This window comes from Nothobranchius furzeri, chromosome 1 (assembly GCF_043380555.1).
Source record: "Nothobranchius furzeri strain GRZ-AD chromosome 1, NfurGRZ-RIMD1, whole genome shotgun sequence".
Lineage (NCBI taxonomy): Eukaryota > Metazoa > Chordata > Actinopteri > Cyprinodontiformes > Nothobranchiidae > Nothobranchius > Nothobranchius furzeri.
Window position 1 is genome coordinate 83172528 of NC_091741.1, and position 20925 is coordinate 83193452.

Genomic DNA, 20925 nt, shown 5'->3' on the forward strand with positions numbered 1-20925 from the left:
CATAATCATATAATCCAACTAAATTTAGAAATAACTCGACAGCCAGATTTGTGAGTCGATACACTCAATTATACTATTAAAGTATTTGTGGGCTTCACATTGTTTAGTTCCAGTAAATAGAGGAATAAGATAGTTGCAAGAGTATTTTGTGGACTATTAATACAAGAAGGATGCACAAAGCTTTGTGTTATGGCTAATTCTGTATCAGATCATTTATATAGACTATTTTGGGTAATTAAAAAAGATAAACGTTATGCTAAAACCTGCAATGCAGTGTTAATTTACTGGGGCATTCACACAAGGAGCCAACAATAGCAGATTTGCTCATTCTGAGGATTTTATTTAGCTTTAGGACATGAATAAAGAGCTGCAAGGCTTCACTCTACTCCTCTTTCCCAGCTCCTCCCCCTTGGGATTCTCCTCAGGAGTGTTGTCTTCTCTTTTTTACAGAAGGTGCATTTCCACCTCTGTTTATTCCTTATGAACCTTAACACAAACTGCCAATAAAGGGAATGAAGCTGATTAATAAGGCATCACAGTGTGCGCCAATCAGACCCACCTGGTGCCCAAGAGCACCTGGCTGCGGCCGCTGTGGTTTCCTTGACACCCCCAACACCCCCCCCCCCCCCCCCAATGTTGTGTTTACAATTCCAGTTTTACTAGTCGCCATTTACAGGTTTTTTAATTTAAGTGTTGTCTTTGAAATTCCCTCCCCCTGCTACTATATATATGTTCTCTTTACAACTATACAATGGTGTTTTCATACACAATGTTTCCCCAATACAGTTTTTTTCTAATTCTGCGCAAATATAACAAAAGAAAACAAGCATGCTGTTGAAGGCCACGGTAAGTTCCACGGTGTCAAAAAATGCCTCCAAATGAAGTGCTTGTCAAAATAAAACGACTACCTGTGTATCCGGCTAATTTGGATATGAAATTACGGATTATCAAAGTGCACGTAATACTTATTTATATAAATTGTCCTTCTAAATTTTATCGCAGGTCTATCTACGCTTGGTAAAAATCCCAAATCCAAATGTGCAGAATGGAGTACGTATGGCATGCATTTATTTAGAAGGTGACTGTCTTCTGGTGAAAACCCCGTGACTTCCGCATAGCTTGACAGCGTCACCAATGCTCCTGAATGTCCAGCTCAGTCTCCGACTGTAGATTAGAAAGACGGCGCTTTGCTAACTTAACGGAGCTGGTAAACTAAAGCTTCCACTAGAAGAAAGGCTACTTTGTAATACCTCAATATACTCAGCGAACCGTCTCCGCGAGAAAATGAAGAGGCGCATACCACTTGGTTTTGTTCTGGTGGCTTATTTCTGTTCGTGCTCGGCGTTTTATCTTCCGGGTTTAGCCCCTGTGAGTTTTTGTGAGAAAGTTAAGGATAACGAAGAATGCGAGGTAGGTTTAAGTCTGACGAATCACAATTCTTGGAAACTGAAGTATAATTTTCTCTTTTAGGTTATGTTGGCTTTTTAAAAATGTTTTCTGTAGTAGTTGTTTGTCAGTCGCCCTCTAGGCCTCGGCTACTACCTGGATGTAGGACACATACACTCACAAACTTTGGCATATTTATTGCTTTTCAAAAAATATTTACACTTATAGTTTGTCGAAAGAGTAAATATGTTGTTGTTTGTGCCTTTTTGGGGGTTTTGCGTCTTTGGCCTGTCATCTTACCTTAAGATATATTATTTTAGCCGTTTCAAGGAGGGAGATGACGTCGTATTTTAGCCACCGCTGGACTCTTGTTTGTTGGAGATGTCCAGGAAAGTCGGATGAAAAATGAAACAAGTTCCGCTTCAATATTTGTAATCAAGAGTTTGAGCTGTTTTTCATATTTTTTAAACGCCTGTTAACAGTTTAGAAACCCATCACTTAAAACGAGTTTGCTATTTTTAACCGTCCTGCTGTCTATTAGGGTACGTTTTATTTTACCCAAACGTGATAATTCGAGTTCATGTCGTTCACAGACAGAAATTCAGCTGTTCGTTAATCGCTTGGACTCAGTGGAGTCAGTTCTGCCTTACGAATATGATGTGTGAGTAACAAATTAACCTCGTTTTTCTTGTTATCTTCCTTCAAAGACACATTTTCTGCGTGATTGTCTCTAAATCACGAATAACAATCTCTCTCTGTTGAAGGTTTGACTTTTGCAAAGACGAGAAGGAGAAGAGACCCTCTGAGAACCTGGGACAGGTATTGTTTGGGGAGCGAATTGAGTCATCACCATACAAGGTGAGTGCTTTTGTGTTGATCAGTGTCTTGACACTTATCTCGCGTCTTTTCCATGTAAAATGCTTGAGTCAGTCCTGCTTCTTACAGTTCAAGTTCAAGTCAGCTGCCACTTGTCAGCCAGTATGCACAAAGACGTACAAGAAAGACAGCAAACTGGATGCGGCCAAACTGGACTTTCTCAAGATGGGAATGCAGCTGAATTATCAGCATCACTGGTTAGCTGACCTTACTGTCATCTGATATTTTTTAAACATCTTTGATTACTTGTTCAAAGCTGTTAGTCCGAGTAAGTTGACACGTTACAAATTGTAGTGGAGAGAGGCGACTACTGTCATGTAGCAGATTTGGTAGTCCAGTGGTTAGTGGGCTGGGCTGGGATGCAGTTTTGCGCAGGTTTACATCCTGGTCTCAGCAGTAACGTTTTTTTCTTATTTTTTTCACTGCACTTGCCAGCAATGTTTTCAACCCTTTATTGGTAAACTGTTTAAAAGTAAGGACTAATCTGTTTTTTTTTAGCTTCATTAGTTTATTTAGCCAGTTTGAGTCCATGTGAACAGAGTAAATCAATCAGGAAATAATGAATAAAACTAAAATATACAACACAAAATCTGCTTCAGCTCCCTAAAGAAATTACTGCTGACACTACTGGGCTTTGAACCCATGTGATGTCAGCACATGGCAAGACTGAGATGGCGGACAGATGCCTTAACCAATGGACTGCCATAGCCAATACAGCAACTGACTCACCTAAGACGCATTAAGAGGCATGCTTTGTTGGAGCAGAGTTTCACTGAAACCGTTTTCTTTCTGGGTATAAAGGCTAACATAAATGACTCATATTTATTATAAATGGCATCTCAATAGTGCCAACAGTAATATTTTATTATACTGCATACATTTTCTTTCAAAGGTTTAAAATGGCATGATACAGAACCTTTAAAACCGGGCACTTTTTTCCCCCAGGATCATTGACAACATGCCAGTGACATGGTGCTATGATGTTGAAGATAATCAGAAGTACTGCAACCCTGGCTTCCCCATTGGCTGCCTTGTCACAGATGGTGGTATAGCTAAAGATGCTTGTGTTATTAATGTGAGTTTTTTATTTTATTTTAACATCTTAAGTGGTTTTCAAACTGAAAACCTTTGCATTTCTGCAGGGATTTTATAATGCTTCAACTGCTAATAAGCAAGGGGTTTAATTCTTCATGTCATTCCAAGTAAAGAATAAAGTTGCATTGAGTGTTTACAGTAAATCAATCCAACATGTACAGTTTCCTCCTGGCTGCCGTGACTGTGAAAGGCTGTTCTCCTGAGCCGCGGTACAGCTAAAGCTAACAAGTCATTCTTGAACAGCCAGTAAAACTTGAAAAGCAAAGTGTTGACCCTTTTCTCTGCAGCACAAGAATGAGAACGAGAGTCTTGGACAGACATGAATACTTCTAGTTGATAAGCACTTTAAAGTCTCATGGAATAAGAATACATTTTTATTTTATTCAGTCTAAACATTAGAAGCAAGTTTACCTTAAATTTCGACCCCTTTTTAAACAGTTTATTATAGTATAGATTTTATATTGGTGCCTCTCAAGTTACTCAGTAAATCCATTATATGAACCAATAAAGTTGGTGTGTTAAATGAAAAGGATCTTGGAAGACTAATCTGCTCCTTATTAACCCTTTTCAGGCCGAGTTCAACAAGAAAAACACATTTTATGTCTTTAACCACGTTGACATAAAGATCTCCTACCATAGTGGAGAATCAGAGGGTTGGACTGGCGATCGCCTGGTTGCTGCCACCCTGGAACCAAAGAGGTGCATGTTGAATACTAGTACATGGACTACTTATTGTTTGTAACATTTAAACAATATTTATAATAAATATTAAATATTTTTTTTCACTACAGCATCAAGCACGCTGTTGACAAACCCCCAAGCTGTGATAATGGTAGCCCGATGGAAGTCCCAGTAGAATTTAAAGAAGATGTTTCAATCACTTACACCTACTCTGTCACCTTTGTGGTAGGCTTTTAAATCATGTGATATGTTTCTATGAGAATTTGTCAAACCAAAGTCATTTATGCCTTCTTTTCATTCTTATAGGAGAATAATGACATCAAGTGGGCCTCTAGGTGGGACTACATCCTGGTGTCAATGCCCCACACCAACATCCAGTGGTTTAGGTCTGAAGATTTGTCTCTACAGAATTTTCTCCTGGAACGTCTCCTGTGGGTGTTATATTTGTTGAAGAAAAAGATGTGTTGTGTTTGTTTTCCAGCATTATGAACTCCTTGGTCATTGTGCTCTTCCTATCTGGCATGGTTGCTATGATCATGCTGAGAACCTTGCACAAGGACATTGCCAGATACAACCAAGTGGACCAGGTAAAGTCATCTTTTAATGGCCTGATTATAAAGTGGATAAAAAGTAAACCTTCATTCAAAGTGGGGTTATTAGATTTGCCAAAACCAGAAAATACTTGGGACAGTTTATTTATTTATTTTTTGCACAGCTGACTGTAAATCACTGTCACCAAAGTATTTTTCAAACTAGCTGCTTCATTTTTGAGAGAGCTGCTTTTTAGTAGCTTGGGTCATATTACTGATATTTTTTTGTTATCACTACTAAATATTTAAACCATAGGAAGAATGACTATCTTCATATTATCACAAGTGCTTTTAAACAGGTGTTTTTATTCACACACACACACGCGCACGCACGCACGCACACACACACGCACACACACTTTATAAGTAGACTGAAGCAGATTTCTAGGTATGAGACGACTAAGCCTGCCCCAGAGGTTATGACAGGATAACTGCCATGTGTGTGAAGTGGGAGTGGCTCAGGCAGCACACCTACTTTCAGTGGAAGTTCTTCAGCTCATTCTGCTTCCTATTTGAATTGTGAATTCTAAAGAGGAACAGAAGGAATGTAACAAGAACATTTTTGAGCCATTCATGGTCAGCTAATGAGGTTGCTTCCAGATGAAGCTTCACTTGAAGACCACTGATATTTATCAGGGCACATTCACTAACATTTTTTTGCTTCACAAACTGCCAGTGACATTGCCTCGCTTACAGTTCTGTTTCTTCAGATTAGTTGTGTCGGTGCCGCAGGATAAGACCATTTTTATCTCGCTGTAGTTTCATGTTACTGGTACTAATGTTTTCTCTGCTTATATTTAACCACATTGAGAGTGGCATCTTTTCCACAAGCCACATGTTCTCATCTAGCTTTTTCACCAATGGTGCTACATCACTTTCTTACCATAGATTTTGTTCTCAGTGGTCTTCATTTATTATGTTTTAGGTGTCTCTCCATCACACCTGATTTGACTAATTGGTGGGCCTAATCAGTTTAGGAACAGGTGATTAAGCCGTTCAATCAGGTGCAGGGAAACTACTAAAACATGGAGGATGATGGTTCTGGTGAAACAGGATTGGACACCACTACTGTAGATTAGAAAACTTGGTCAGTGCAATGGATGATGACGGGTAAATTTAAAGAGAAAGTTAAGTAATAAACAGTCTTTATTTTAATTACAATTGATCACTGTTGAGTTTCACATGCAGGCTGAATGTGGAAATGGTTTTCTACCCCCATGTCCTGCATTAGCCACCATAGAAATAAGACTGGGGAAACAGTTGGATTAAAAATCCAGGTCGGTTCAACATCACGCTGAAAACTAACAATCATGTGTGAATGGATGAATGATGCACTGTAGTGTAAAGCACTTTGGAGTCCTCTGACTCTGAAGGGCAAGTAAGGGTCATTTATCATGAACTCACCCATCTTGGCTCGGAAGTCTGTTTTTGATTTAGGGACCAGGAAACAGCCAAGTGCATCTAGACTAGTATAAGCTAACTGTTAGCATTAGCAACTCCACAACACGGCAGAGCTCCTTCAGGCTTGTGTTATTTGTGAAGATAAAACATCAACATTGTAAAGCAGATTCAGTGGTAGAGTCGCATTACTGTTAGCCAATCTGAGGAGAGATATCCAGAAATAATGTAACTCCAAAACCTGCCGTCTTCTGCCTCCCCCTGCTCCGTCCATCTTCTACATCCTGAAACAGGAGCACCAGAGTTTTTTCCACAGAAATCGACTCACAAGACATTCATTTATACTAGAGATCACTGCAAGTGTCTTGAAAAAACAAATGAACTTGTATTTTTTCCTCTCATTGTTCTGATGACTTGGTGTTCTGGTAATTTTCATGAACTCATTTGGTTTCTTGTGTAACACAGGCATGCAAATACTTTCTACTGTAAACACTTTGATTACTATTGAAAAATTATTCTTTTTAAAAATTTGAAATACGTTTCTAGAAATGATTACAAATTGTGATTGAGTTGTTAGTTTTGAAGTTGGATAAACTGGCGGTGTCATTGTGGTTTCCAAGGGAAACAAATATCTATTGATGCCACTGCAAATAAGTACATAATTATAAACCGCTTTTAAAATTACTTTTGATAATAATAGTTGTTGTTGAGGTATAAAAGTCACTGGGAGAGATTTTAATGTTTCTAATCCACCTAGTAAATAAACAAATCATAAACTGAAACATTTTGATGTTGGGTTTTAAAGGTGAACTTTTTTTTCTCTTGGCAGTAATGCATTTTGCTGATCTACATGTGTGGTTTTGTGGCTTATGCTTTCAGTCTGCAATGTTGAATACCACCCAGCACGATGAGTGCACTGTACCCCAAATTATCAATATTTTGTTACATTTTACAGGAAAACTTGATTAAGATTCCACCGGCCAAGGAAAAATCTTCTCTACCTTATGTAAGCGTAATGCAAGCTATTCCAAAAATGTTTGTTTTAATTAAATCAGGTGCTTGGGTGTGTATGATTGTAGTAACCAGGTATGTGTGTGTAAGAAATGTAAAATGTGGTGTGAAAGTTTGCAATTGGGAGTAAAAGGTAAAGAATTAAACCAAGTTAAAAGCCTTTTTTTAAGGAGAAGTGAAAAAAGTGTCCACACCAGATTTTACATCTTTGGTAAACCAAGTCTTCACTTCTTTTTGCTTTGCTAGCAGGTGTCAGTTTTTAAAGCAGCAGCAGCAGTTGCTGACTGGTGGTTGGTGAACCTTTCACTCTTAGAATTTTCAACATGTCAAATCAATGTTAATTGACCGTCCGGGCTGCCATCTCTTCACAGGAGGATGCTCAGGAAGAATCTGGGTGGAAGCAGGTACACGGGGATGTTTTCCGTCCCCCCAGGAAGGGAATGCTCCTCTCCGTGTTCCTTGGACAGGGCACACAGATCTTCATCATGACCTTCATCACACTCTGTAAGTTCCATTAAACCTTATGTAGAACACTCACTGATGTTGCTTTTGTTGCAGAGTTACGCTCAATTCATGGTTCACAGTCCACTTGATCTTCCACAAGGCAGTGTGCAGCCCAGAGGTTTGGGAAAGCGGTCAGGAGGTGGAAAAACAGCTAGGACTCTTATTTCGATGAGTTATTGTTTAAGGTTTACTATCATCTCAGATTAGAGTTATCACACAGAGACTACAAGGACACAGTGTGTTGAATTTATGGTGGGATGTTGTTCACATTATTCCAAATAGACAAACAATAAACCAACCAGTGCATTATAAGTGTGAACTTGTAGAATTAGAATACAAACGTTGTGGTGCAGCTGAATCCCAAAGGGTTTAAATTGGGAGTTCTGGAAGAGCCAGATGCATCAGTCGAACATGTTCATAGCTTTTCATCTTGTGGTGTCACTTATTTATAACTACCTTAATTATTTCAGTCAGGAGGTCAGTCTGACATGCTATTTATCTTTATGTGAGATAAACTGTCAGCAGGGCGACGTGTGACCTTGACTGCTGTGATCTGATATCAATTCCACAGTTATGTAGGGTTGGAAATGAAACGTTTCTTCTTGAAGGTGGCTTCTTGGAATACCCTAGATGGACATTTTGGTATTGACCCTTTGCACCGATGTCGCCTAATCACGTGGGTCCACCATGCTGGACGGCAAAAGCATGTAAACAGTGAGCGACACGAGTACTAAACAAAGGGAAAAGTAGAGCCTGAAATTGTTTTTGCTATCAAAACAAAAACAAAACTCCTCCAGCATTCCTTCAGCTAGTTCATGCCCAGTTCAGTTATCAGAAGAAGTAGCGCATCTAGCCGGGGCTCATAGAGAGCGGTGTGTTAACTAGGGATGCACCGATCAGGTTTTTTGCTGCCGATCACCGATACCGATATCAAAGAATGCTGATCACCGATACCGATCACGTGGATTGGCCAGAAATTTTCTACAACATTATAATGAGTGCTACAAACTACATAATCTGGGAATAAAGGAAATGCAACCTAATCTAAAATGGTCTGTATTGGGTTGTCACGGTGTGAAAATTTAATCTCACGGTTATTGTGACCAAAATTATCACGGTTTTCGGTATTATTGCGGTATTTTTTTTAAACGTGCTACATTTTCACACAATTAAATAAACCCTGTATGTCAGGAAATATTGTCCTCAGTTTGTGTCTAAATTTTGCCTAAAATGTGTTATTTTGTAATTATGTTGTTTATTTGTTTACATTTTTCCCCTTTAGTCTTTAAAATACCAATATTTGCCCATAACTTCTTATTTTATGTCTGTTTGATGTCATCATTTTAAAAATATTAGATCAGATGATACTCAGTACTCAAGTAACCTTCTAATCAGATACTTTTTTACCCTTACTTGAGTAATCCGTATATCAGGAGAATATCATCCTCGGTTTGTGTCCTTCCAGTGAGCTTTGCAGATGTGGGAAAATGTCATCAGGCAGTAATCGCTGTTAAATTCATAATTATTCTGGGAGAGAGACCAACTCTTATCTGCCCCTGGGAGCCCCGTAACGCATAGCATCATTTCAACATGGGGGTGTCCTCGACACGGTTTATATGCAGGTAGCAGGCGCTGCGGCTGCTTTATATAGCGACTCGTTGCATTCTCCCTCAACCCAATTCCTCGGATCACGCATTTTAGCTAAAACGCTAACGTTAACTTGCCTTGCGTTGACTGTAGAGTTGTGGGTGATGGTCACGCAGATGTGTCATGAGATTTGAAGCGTTGCTGCCTTTCACAGACACTTTTTCTGCACGTGCTGCAAACAGGATAGCCGTCTTCTATCAACTCCCTCGGCATTCTTCAAATATCTAAAAGATGCCCGTACTTCTGACTTTGTCTTCTTTGAGGGATAATAAATGTCCTCCTGAGCGCTGCCGTCTCCTCCTTTGGCCATTATTTCAGCTTTAGCTTCAAGAAAGTTTTGTTGTAAACAACGAAGTGCGCATGTGCCGCCGGCAACTTCAGCCGATGATACGGTGGCTGGTAAGGGTCACCGCGCCTACACCGTAGCCACGGTAAACCCACCAAGATAATATATTTTTTTAAAAACAAGACGGTTATTATTATTGTCAACTTTTTTTTTACCGGGGTTTACCGCTACACTGGTTACCGTGACAACCCTACCTGATCGGTTTGCTTTGATCTATTTTGAAAATTCCGATCAAAACCGATAGGGGCGCTATCGGCCGATTACGATCAAATGCCGATCCATCGGTGCATCCCTAGTGTTAACTAGCTTACCAACGTTAGCTTACGTTCTCTCTGCAGCTGTTCACCGATGTAAACATGTTGCTGACTTTGCCTAAATTCACCCCTCTGGATTTATAACCTTATGTTATAAACAGCGTTTCACTTCACACCAAAGCTGATTTTTAAAAAGTCCGGATCCCTACCAGCTTCTGTTGCTGGTGGTGTTACCGGGTTCAGCTGCTGCTCTCACACCGGAATGAGAAGATCTCTGAACGCCGACGCTCATATAAATAAATAATGTAATTTTAACAAACGTAATCATACATTGGAGCTTTAATATTAATAATTATCTCGCTTTACACTACAGTGGACGGCGCGCATCCTGTCGCTGCATTTCATCTCCATCAAAGTTATTAAAAAAAAAAGAGTTGAGTTTACATCCTTGTCTGTTAGTGCAGCCAACCACGCAGCAAGCTAAAACCATTTTACTGTCAAATCAACTAAAGAAAAGCAATAAAAGGATACAAACTGGCTTGTTTTGACTAGCTTTACTGGAGTTTCAACGGGTGTAAACGGTCTTTTTGCCGTCCATCATGGCGAAGGGGTCAGTCGGTCACAGGAGTGGCGTGACGTCACGTCCAAAGGGTCAATAGGAGGGTCTTTGTTGACATATGTTTTCATCTTTGTGCACATGTGCGAGTGGGTGGGTACACAAAATGGCTTGCTATTATTATGCGATGTAAACTGAGTTTGCGGGTGAAATCCCTGATATATGAACACTTTACCGTCTAAAGACAGGAGGAGGTTTAGAGAGAAGCTTAAAATCTGTTTTGAAGACAAAATTAAAGTTATTAAAAGCTCGTATGAGCTCTCAGATGACGGAAAATGATGGTTTGATGCACCAGTGTTTTTTTTAACAAACCTTCAGGGGAGATATTTATTCCTATTCAACAGAAAGCCCTGTGCTCTTGACTCTTAAAAAAATTAAGGCTTTCAAACGTCTGGAGGCCTACAATTATTTTGATTTAAGGAAAGTTGAGCCGTTCTCTTTAGAAAACATAAAGCGGTGGTCATGCTAATAGCATCAGTTAGCTCCAACAACCGTCACAGCATTGCTTACATCACCTGCTGGTGATGGCCAAAGAAAACTGATAAATTCTCACAGCAACTGCGAATCTGGTTATGTTTTAATTAATCTGTGTCCTTATTTGTTTATTGATGATCGCAGGTTTAGACACCTGAATCAGAATGCAAAAACATAACAATGTGGATTTAAAATACATGAAGATGAATGTTTTTAAAACGTAAACTTCTCTAACAAATACTTAGTCACAAGGACTTGCCGTGGAATTAAATGAGCCTCACAAACTGTTCGTTGTTGCAGGAGTCCAGGCTTTCTTCGGAGAGTTTGTGTCACTTCCTATCGTCTTTTGTACTTTTGCGGTCGTTTACAGAGGAAATTCCAATAAAACTTTATCAAGCCTCCCACAGGCCGAACAATCAACCACACAGCAAGAAAGATCGATCAGCTTCGCTGAATCCTCGTCCAAACATGCAAAACAATCCAATTATAGGCAAAATACGCAGTTTCTTACCATATGCACTCCCATGATGTAATGCGAGAAACATAAACACTGACGTCACAAAACATCCTCCTATAATTTACACTAGTTTTCTCTGATCTTGTTTCTTTCAAGGAAAACTACAATTTGTGGAGAGCAGATCGTGAGATTTGGCTTATGTTCATAATCAGATTTGATCTCCTACTCAGAAATGAGTAATAATCTGTAAACAAGTTTCATAATTATCACTCAGATTTTATACAACATTTTTTTGAGTCTATGTTAAAGTATTTTAGAAATGGTTTGTTTCATCCGTCCGTCTGTCCATCCAATTTCTTCTGCTTATCCTTAGTTGGGTCACGGGGGCAGTAGCCTAAGTGGAGAGGCCCAGACTTCCCTCTCCTCAGCCACTTGGGCCAGCTCTTCCTAGGGAATCCCAGGCTTTTCACCCTATCTCTAAGAGAGAGCCCAACCAACCTGTGGAGAAAACTCATTTCGGCCACTTTTATCCAAGACCTCGTTCTTTCGGTTCCTACCCAAAGCTCGTGACCACAGTTGAAGCGTAAATCGAGAGCTTCACGTTCCGTCAGACCGGTACAATGCCCGCATCACTGCAGAAGCAGCGCTGCGATGGTTACAATGTCACTCAAATGTATTACTTTTGTATTTCTGTGAAAATAATGACATTTGATTGTATGAAAGCATGAAATCTCTTTCTCCTCTGCAGTCCTGGCCTGTCTGGGGTTCCTGTCTCCTGCCAATAGAGGAGCTCTGATGACGTGTGCTGTGGTACTCTGGGTCCTGCTGGGTACTCCTGCTGGCTACGTGTCTGCACGTCTTTATAAAAGTAAGTGCTCTTTATTCCTACTTTCTTCACTTTTTTTGTGAAGTGATTTGAAAAAATGCCTTTTAATATGTAGTGTTTTAACTGCAGAACATACTGATTCAGAGGTGTGAATCTTGACTAATTTGCTGAAAGTTCACCTGGATATTTTTGAGATTGAGCCAAGTCTGAAAGCAGTTCAGAGCCCAGGCTGCCTGCCTCACAGGGTTGACTTCATTTTTGCTCTAATTCGTCGAGGTCCGCTGTTGACATGTCAGCACACCTGGTTTGCGCTGATGTATTCGGTCCACTTTCCTTCCCTTCAGTGTCAGTCTGATGACCATTCATACTGTAGATCGAATGTTATCTGGGCCCTGGGTGTGTGACTATGTTTTGATGGGTGATCTGAATTCTATCAGATGTATAAATATGACATGTGTATAACTTATTGCTTTATGCAGGTAAAAACGTGTAGTGGAGATAAATCTCCTTACATTTTAGTTTTTAAACCCATTGCTTTGTTTTCTTGCTTTTATTTGACTTATTTTCCTGTCCTGTTTCTCATCTTCCTGCATCTCTAAATTCTCCATAAAACTGCTGCCTGGCTTCTTACTTTTTCACCTCATTAGTTACTTTTGAACTAAGTAGATCAAAGGGATCTCCTGACAGCAAAGCAGAGTGCACGTTTCGATGCTGTGTCAGTGAGGTGAAATCGCTGAGGTGACGAGCTCCGCAGTAGTGGAGTAGTAAGAAACCACCCTGGACAGAGAGTAAAAATGTGGACATGTCTGGGGAAAAGAGGACGTATGGTCACTCTATCCTACAAACCACCAAATACAAAAATGAGCAGCCAACCTCTGAGCCACGGCTGCACATGAAACTGTCTCAGGAAACGGCCCAGACAAAGCCATCCGAGATCTGCAGGTGGCGACGGGGCTGCAACGTCACAATATCGGACACAGTTCAGAAAAAACTCAGCAGATTCCTGACAGATGAGCAAGTTTAAATAATGGAGAACATTAAAAATGACCCATAAAAAATTACTGTCCATTAAAAGATGAAGTGTGAAATTTTACTCTGCATCCTGTTTCTGTTTTTAAATGACAAACTATTATTCTGTTTTTCCTGGTATGGACCCTATAATTCAGTTGATCTATTAGTGACAGTATTGAGTGCTTACTCCTGTACTATTAGTCATACACACACACACACACACTCTCTCTCTCTCCTTTCTCTCTTTCTCTCTCTCCTCTCTTTCTCTCTCCTCTCTCTTAAATAAATCATCCTTCCTTTTAACAGACCAAACCGATAACACTAAGCTGTGTCATTGTTTCTCTCATGCTGATCTCATTCTCGTCTCTCCTTATCAGCTTTTGGAGGTGAAAAGTGGAAAACCAACGTCTTACTGACGGCGCTTTTATGCCCAGGGTATGTTCACTAACCGGACTGACTTAGGGAGTCTTTAAGTCATCTCATATTTCTGTAAAATGTCTACTCTCCAGGGCTGAATCCAGTCTAGCTTAGCACAAATGTGTTATCCTTCTCATGTTTCATCTTTACTCGTGTCATCTTCGTCTTCCTTCTTCTTTAGGATTGTGTTTGCTGACTTCTTCCTAATGAACCTGATTCTTTGGGTGGAAGGATCCTCAGCAGCAATTCCCTTTGGAACTTTGGTGGCCATTTTGGCCATGTGGTTTGGAATATCTGTGCCCCTCACCTTCATTGGTGCTTACTTTGGATTCAAGAAAGCTGTGAGTTTGATCCTATCAGATTTGTTGTAGTTACAAAGTCTAATTTTAGAGAAAACAGGTATTTTTGGTGCAACATCTAATACCCATTTTTATGCTCGTGCAGGCAATTGAGCAGCCAGTTCGAACAAATCAAATCCCTCGTCAAATTCCCGAGCAGTCCTTCTTCACTAAACCTATCCCTGGTATCATAATGGGTGGGATCCTGCCCTTTGGCTGCATCTTCATTCAGCTTTTCTTCATTCTTAACAGCATTTGGTAAGAGGACAATGGGGCGTTTGTCCTGAGCCTCATTATTTTGAATGTCAAGATGAATAACAGCTTTGTTCTTGTTGCCTCATATTTCACAGTAACTGTTTGTATTTTAGGTCTCATCAGATGTACTACATGTTTGGATTTCTGTTCCTGGTTTTCATTATTCTGCTCATCACCTGCTCTGAGGCCACAATTCTGCTGTGTTACTTCCACCTGTGTGCAGAGGTACCTGAATGCCCAGAGTTAAGCTTCTTGATTTTTTTTTTTGTATTCTAAAAAATAATTTGTCTTGTGCATCAAGGACTACCATTGGTGGTGGCGTTCCTTCCTGACCAGCGGCTTCACTGCGGTCTACTTGTTTGTTTATGCTGTGCACTACTTCTTCTCAAAGTTGCAAATCATTGGAGCGGCCAGTACTATACTGTACTTTGGATACACCATGATTATGGTCCTCATCTTCTTCCTCTTTACAGGTGAGAATTTATCTTTTGATATTTTAACTATATACCGTAAATCCTCTAATACAGGCCGGTATTCAATTAAAGGCCGGGTCTCCAATTTTGGCCGGTGTCAGAGTCGGCGGAGGTGAATAAAGGCCGGTCTCTTATTGTGGCCAGGTGGAATGTGGTAACAAGCAAGTACGGGGGGCGGTTGTGTTATCGTCTCACTTTTGATTTGCCAGTGATAGACCGCGAGGGTAACTTTAACCGTGCGGAGACAAGAGGAGGCTGTGCCAGCTTGTCGGTACTGACACGCGATCGTTCATGTCGGTTCATTTCCTTTAAAGATTTCTGTCTTTTATTTGCGCCTGATGTGTTTCGCTGCATGCTGTGGAGCGGGGCACATCAGCTTGTCCTCCGGTGCGCCCGCCAAGCACGGAGCACTCCGCTGTTTTTGCGGTCGGTAGATCTTTTAGAATTGCAGTTCAAAGGTAACTCATGAGGTGAATATATATGAACCCAGGTAGCAGTTTCTCTTTAGGATTGAGAGGAGATGCAGGAAGATAATAAACAGGCAGGACAGAAAAATAGTCAAATAAAAACAAGTTAGTTTTTGTACCTGGTGGTTGCAACAAACAGACACCATTGAAGGTAATCACAAGTGAGGAACAGAAAATGAAGTAATTATTTTAATGTTTAGAGCAGCAGGAACTCCGAGAGGCTGCAGGCGCATCAGTGAGTTTGCGGCTGCTGCGCAGGGGGAGGGGGTAGAGGGCTGAAGCAGAAACTACCGTTGTTAAAAGAAATGTTTAACTTTGAAAATGTGGGCGCAATTTTGTCAAAAACTCCAGCGAACCATTAGTTCATTTTGCTCAAATAGAAATAGAGGCCTGCCTCTAATACTGGCCCTCCTTCCAATAAAGGCCTGGAGCTTGATGAGCTTCAGTCAAATACAGGCCCGGGCCTGTACTAGAGGATTTACGGTATATAATTTTTATTTTTTGACTTTTCAGTCAACAGCTGACAATATTGCCTCAGTAATATCTATTGGATCATATATGGGGTTGTAAACAAAGGCATGCCAACACTGGTTATGATGATAAAAGGTATTTGAAGGAATTTTTATTCTTTAAGTGGGGAAATATGTTGGCCTGTGAAAGTAAGAATTGTTGTGGACTGTTTTATTGGAGGACATTGTTTAGAGCCTTGTGGATGTAAGAAGACAGTTTTTGTTTGAGATGGCTCTGTTCTGTCGATATGAGGTTTTGAATAGTAAATTAGAATATCCAAGTCTGTGTCTACAGATGGTGTGCCTAACCCTGGTCCTCGAGATTCCACATCCAGCATATTTCTGATGGGTCCCTGTTTCAGCACACTTGATTAGAATCAGTGGTGATTAACAGGCTTCTGCAGAACCTGATGAGCTGCTGGACAGGCGATTCAGCCACTGAATCAGCAGGAAAACACATAAAACATGCCGAGTTGGAGATCTCAAGGACCAGGGTTGGGCACTCTACAGTTATGGTCATGTCTTTGGTTGGTATTGGAATTCTAGCTTTCTACTGGTTTGTAATCTGTATATTATTTACATAGAAAAGGTGCTGCAATAAGACTGATTTAACATAGAATTAGGGCTTCACAATATATCGAAAAATTATCGTTATCGGGATAACAGGACGTGCGATAGGCCCATCGCAAAGCACGTCCACAAAAACGGCGAAAAATATTTGGTTCAAACATTTCCATCCGTGTCATACATCAACTTTTTGTAAACCAGCTCTGTTTTTTTTATGCGGAAGTATTATTTGACCAATCAAATGTAGCCCTTCTGATATGCGGTCAATCAGATGGGTCTGTTCACGTAATAACACCCGCCCCCTACATAGACTGTTAGGATGGAAAGCAACACCCGAACTGAGTTAGCGGCGCCGTTCCCTTGTTCGTCATGCTAGCTCAGAGCAACTAACGCACTTTGTGCTGAGGTTTCTGGATTCAGCGCTGCTTTCAAACGTGAACGTGAGTCCTCTCGGTGTCGTTAATCATTTTTACCGGGCTGACTCCGACACGTGCCGGTGAACCAACCCACCTTCATGTCGCTAGTGTTCCACCGGGTGGTGATGTTAGCCCCAGGCTCTGGTTAGCTTCCAGCTAAGAGGCTACAGCACGCTCCTCCCAGTCCCACCCTGCTAAAGAGGGCCTGGAAAAGTTCACCCACACATCAAATAGATTTTTCATTTATGAGCTTTTATAACCTTGTTAATCAGGATAGTTGATTTGCTGCTGCACATACACTGTCAGTCAGAAGCTCTGCTAGCCGGTTATCTTAGAGGAGCTAGTTCAATTTGTTAGCTTGTTACCAGAATCATAGTTGCAGTTTCATCATCTGAGCTGCTTTTTAAGATCTAGGTAAACTTGTTCAATTTGGGGTTAAAAACAAACGTTTTCACATATTTTCCATGTAGTTTTTTTGCCAGTTCCTCTTCTGAAAGGTAGACAATTGTTTTTCTCTTTCCCTCAGAAAATCTTAATTTTCTCCTAGTTTGGCCCAGCACAGTTCACTTCCCAATTGCAGCAACAGCCTTATATCATAACCACATATGTGGAGAAAATGTTCAGTAGCAATGAGAGAATTTGCTGTTGCATGTAAGTGATGTTAACTATTATTTAACATTTAAACTTATTTTCTGATTTTTTTTTATTTATTCAAAAAACCCTGGTAAGGAATGTTTTTCTGTATTTGGAGCATCAGAAAAAGTTTTATGGTGGAGGTGATGTTTTAAAGTCACTGAGAAACTGCATGCATGCAGTTTGTTGTTTTGCTGCTAATACAATAGCAGGTGCAGCTGCTAATACAGTAGCAGGTGCAGCTGCATATTTTTTCAATGAAAATGTGATGTTGTAATGGAATTCATGCATTAGTTTTTGTTTGCTTTGAACCCAGAGCAGACGTCACACGCCAGACGACATCAACACTGCATACTTTAGTATTTGTTCATTTATCGTGAGTAATATCAATATCGCAATATTAAGCACTGTTATCGAATATCGCAGGTTTTCCTAATATCGTGCAGCCCTGCGTAGAATTTTGTCATCCCATCTGTGAGACTAATTCATTGGCATATAACATCGCCCTTAAAATAACAATTGAAGGGCTTGCCAATGTTCGATAAAATTGTCCCATCAGCCGACCTTTATTTTTTTAATTTTTACTTATTTTTGTATTTAACCACAATGGTCACATTGAGATTAACAACCTCAGTTTGAAGAGTCCTGGCCAAGAAGCAGCGAAAGATGGTCACAAAATTTCTCAGTTACACAGAAAGTTATGTGCAAAATTATAGAAGGCAGTTACAACACAGGGAATCCTTACAGGCAGAAAGACATGTAGTTTTTTTTATCAGTTGCTCTGTTTATTCAGACATATTTAATTATTGCCTCACTTTAGTAGCAGGATTCAGGATCCTGTTCTTAGAATAAACAGCAGGAAACGTTGTAAATGATAAATGAGAAAGTCAAACACTGGTTTCCCCATCAGGTAGTGACAACAGGGTCAGATTTAATTAAAGACAAGATTTCTTGGGTCACAATTCGAGTCTGAAGTTGAAGGAAAAACCAAATAGATTAATAATAATAATAATTATGTAGATTGTCTTTTGGTCTTAGTTGCAGTTTGAGATAAGTGATATTATCGTGGATTAGCCTGTGGTAAAACGGTACTTTAGCAGTTTTTTTGTTTTCATAATGTATTTGAATAAGACGATGACAGACTGTATCACGGCAATGGTATAAAACAATGTCACCCCCAACTGGTGTTGTACGTTTTATAGTAACAGTCTAGCGGCGCTGTTGAGCTTTCTGTTGCCAAAGCTTAATGAATTTCAGGCTGTGTGCAAAGGAGTATTAGGTTATAAATAAAGTGCAAATACTTGCCTAGACTGTTGCACAAGAATATCTGGCTCACCATGATGTCAGATAAGGAAGCTGGAATTATTCTGTATCTTCTTGTCACCACTGCACTGTTTGACAATGTCTGAAGACAGAGTTATAAGTAGCTGAGATGTCAAAGATTATCACCCTAAAGTAGCCCAAGGAGCAGGAAAGGATGATCAGTTCCCCTCCTTACTTCAAGTTCTGATCCTAATAATCCTAATCCCTGTCACTTCCCTTTTCAAAGTTTTTGTCTGTCACCTCATCCCAACTTTGGTCACATGGTAGTTTGGGCTTGTGCTCTTTAGCGTGTTCCCCTATTGAGCAGTCGGATAGGGTTTAATACTAAGATGAACCGATCCAGGATTTCCACCAATCAGGCTTTGAGAAGGAAGCTGAGCTCAGGCAGATATGTTTGTTCCTTGACTAAATTAAATGTGTTTCTTTTGCATACTATGAGGTTGTTCTGTTAACTCTAACAAAGGCCCCCATCCAAAGGCTTCCACTGGTCTGATGCTTACTAGCTGTTCAGAATATGTCTCAAACTTATCAGTTTGGACTTTTCAGTGTTTCCTGCCATCACAGACTTGTCCAATTGAATTTAGTGTACAAGTAACACAATAGAACAAACATACCCAACATGCTTTCATGTATTAATTAAATGACTCCAACCAACTATTTTTTTAGGAAATTATTAGGACCAAATGAGAGATGGTAGCATGTTTGAGGACACAATATTTGACCTAATGCTGCTTCCTTAAACCATTATTGTGCTATTATACTTTAATAAATAGAACATTATAGATTTTGTGCCTTTTTCCTTATTTGCTAAACTAACGGAGTATTTTAGTGGGATAATGTTTTGTTGTCAGTTGAATAATACTGTTGTTCATTTAAATATAGCATGTTATAGTGTGCTTGATAGATAAAAACTGTTATTTCAGTTGTTTCAAGACCTTTTTAGTAGAAAATATGAGAACAACCAAATGTGATAAAATTCAGAAGGAATTGGGTTGATTATGATTTTTATTTTACTGTTAAATCTGTAGAATAAACAAATATCTGTCTTGATAATTTAGTGTCAAGTAGATCTGACATTTTAAAAATATTATTTTGTGATTGTTGCTTGAAAAAGCAAGCATCTGAGTCCTGCCATCAGTAGTTATGTCATCCTAAATATCTTTGTCAACGTCAAGAAGGTTTGATTAAGTGTTCCTGGTTGGTTTTCATTCTTTTGTTTTAACTAAATCTGCTAAATCGTAAGATGGTAAAATTAAACAGCTAAACAGTGTTTTACGTTGTAAATGTGTTGTGTGCCACTTTCCTTTTTGGTAACCGTCTTGTCTTCTTTCTTTAGGGACAATTGGCTTCTTTGCTTGCTTCTGGTTTGTAAACAAGATCTACAGTGTGGTGAAAGTGGACTAGCGGCCTGAAGGATGGACTAACTTGTTGCTGCCCCAGCGCTGGGCTCCTCAGTGCTGCTGTGTAATAAAGTGGTCTGAGTAAACATGAACTGAATACATCTCATGTGATAAAAAATCCCACAGAGCAGAGCCCGTCCTCTTTTGTGCTTTAAACCTCTGTTGCTTTTTCTTTTTGATTAAATCTATAAGTTTGTGTTCACGGTGACTTGTAATATTTCGAATGGCGCCTTGTAAAATCAGTGGGGGGGTTCCAGTTTGAAGTTGGCACCTTGTGCCACTTATCTGCTGAAACGTTTAACTTTCATTTTCTAAAGAAAGTAAAATATTTAGCCATTTGTTGTTTTTATTTCTATTCTTTCAAAGCTAAATGTTCCTTTTTTCACGATCTGTTCAGTACTGAAGAAGTGTGTACATATATTGTATAGAGAAGGGAGAACTTGTGAGATAAAGATTGTCATCATTTTTTTTATTTTCATTAGAAGTTTTTCGTTTTCTTTTAGTTTTTAAGGTGTGAATTGGGCTGTAATTCTTTAAGTATCAACCTATATTGTAGTTAGAGCATATAAAACATCACTGTTTGTATCATACATGTCCATTTTGTTGAATTAAAGATTCATTAGAGTAGCAGGATCCAGCAGGCACAGGAGGCACATCGGTGTTGTAGATCTGCTTCAGTGTGTCGAGGGTGTGTTTGGCTACAGAGAAGATTAATCATAACATAATCAATGAGTTTACTGTTTAAATAAATGGCTTGTTGAGCTCTTAACTTAAACATTGCTGCTGTCTGCTTCAAGCAGCATGACGTCATCAAAGGTGATAACTTTACAAATAAAAAATTCAGAGAGAAAACTTTGTTTTTGGCCTCTTACTAATCATTCCCATTGTTAAAATGACTGTTTAGATGCAACACTGTTATTAACCATTGACTGTACAGTTCTTAGTTTCTAAAACT

The 20925-nt window shown here is 39.6% G+C and overlaps 1 protein-coding gene across 2 annotated transcripts; it reads left to right on the forward strand.

Moving 5' to 3' along the window:
- Positions 1-1098: 1098 nt before the first annotated feature.
- tm9sf5 (transmembrane 9 superfamily protein member 5) lies at positions 1099-20822 on the forward strand. 2 transcript variants are annotated; one of them, XM_015949222.3, is made up of 18 exons: positions 1099-1410; positions 1980-2047; positions 2151-2244; positions 2332-2459; positions 3208-3337; positions 3929-4056; positions 4149-4263; positions 4345-4424; positions 4520-4625; positions 6982-7032; positions 7409-7541; positions 12084-12203; positions 13550-13607; positions 13771-13930; positions 14034-14185; positions 14296-14407; positions 14484-14655; positions 19907-20822. In XM_015949222.3, exons 1-18 carry the CDS (start codon positions 1285-1287, stop codon positions 19972-19974), a joined length of 2001 nt encoding a protein of 666 aa, XP_015804708.1. In that variant the 5' UTR covers positions 1099-1284; the 3' UTR covers positions 19975-20822. The 2 variants fall into 2 exon arrangements, with proteins under 2 accessions (XP_015804708.1, XP_015804711.1); XM_015949225.3 differs by lacking the exon at positions 6982-7032 and having other exon boundaries at positions 1100-1410.
- Positions 20823-20925: the final 103 nt, after the last annotated feature.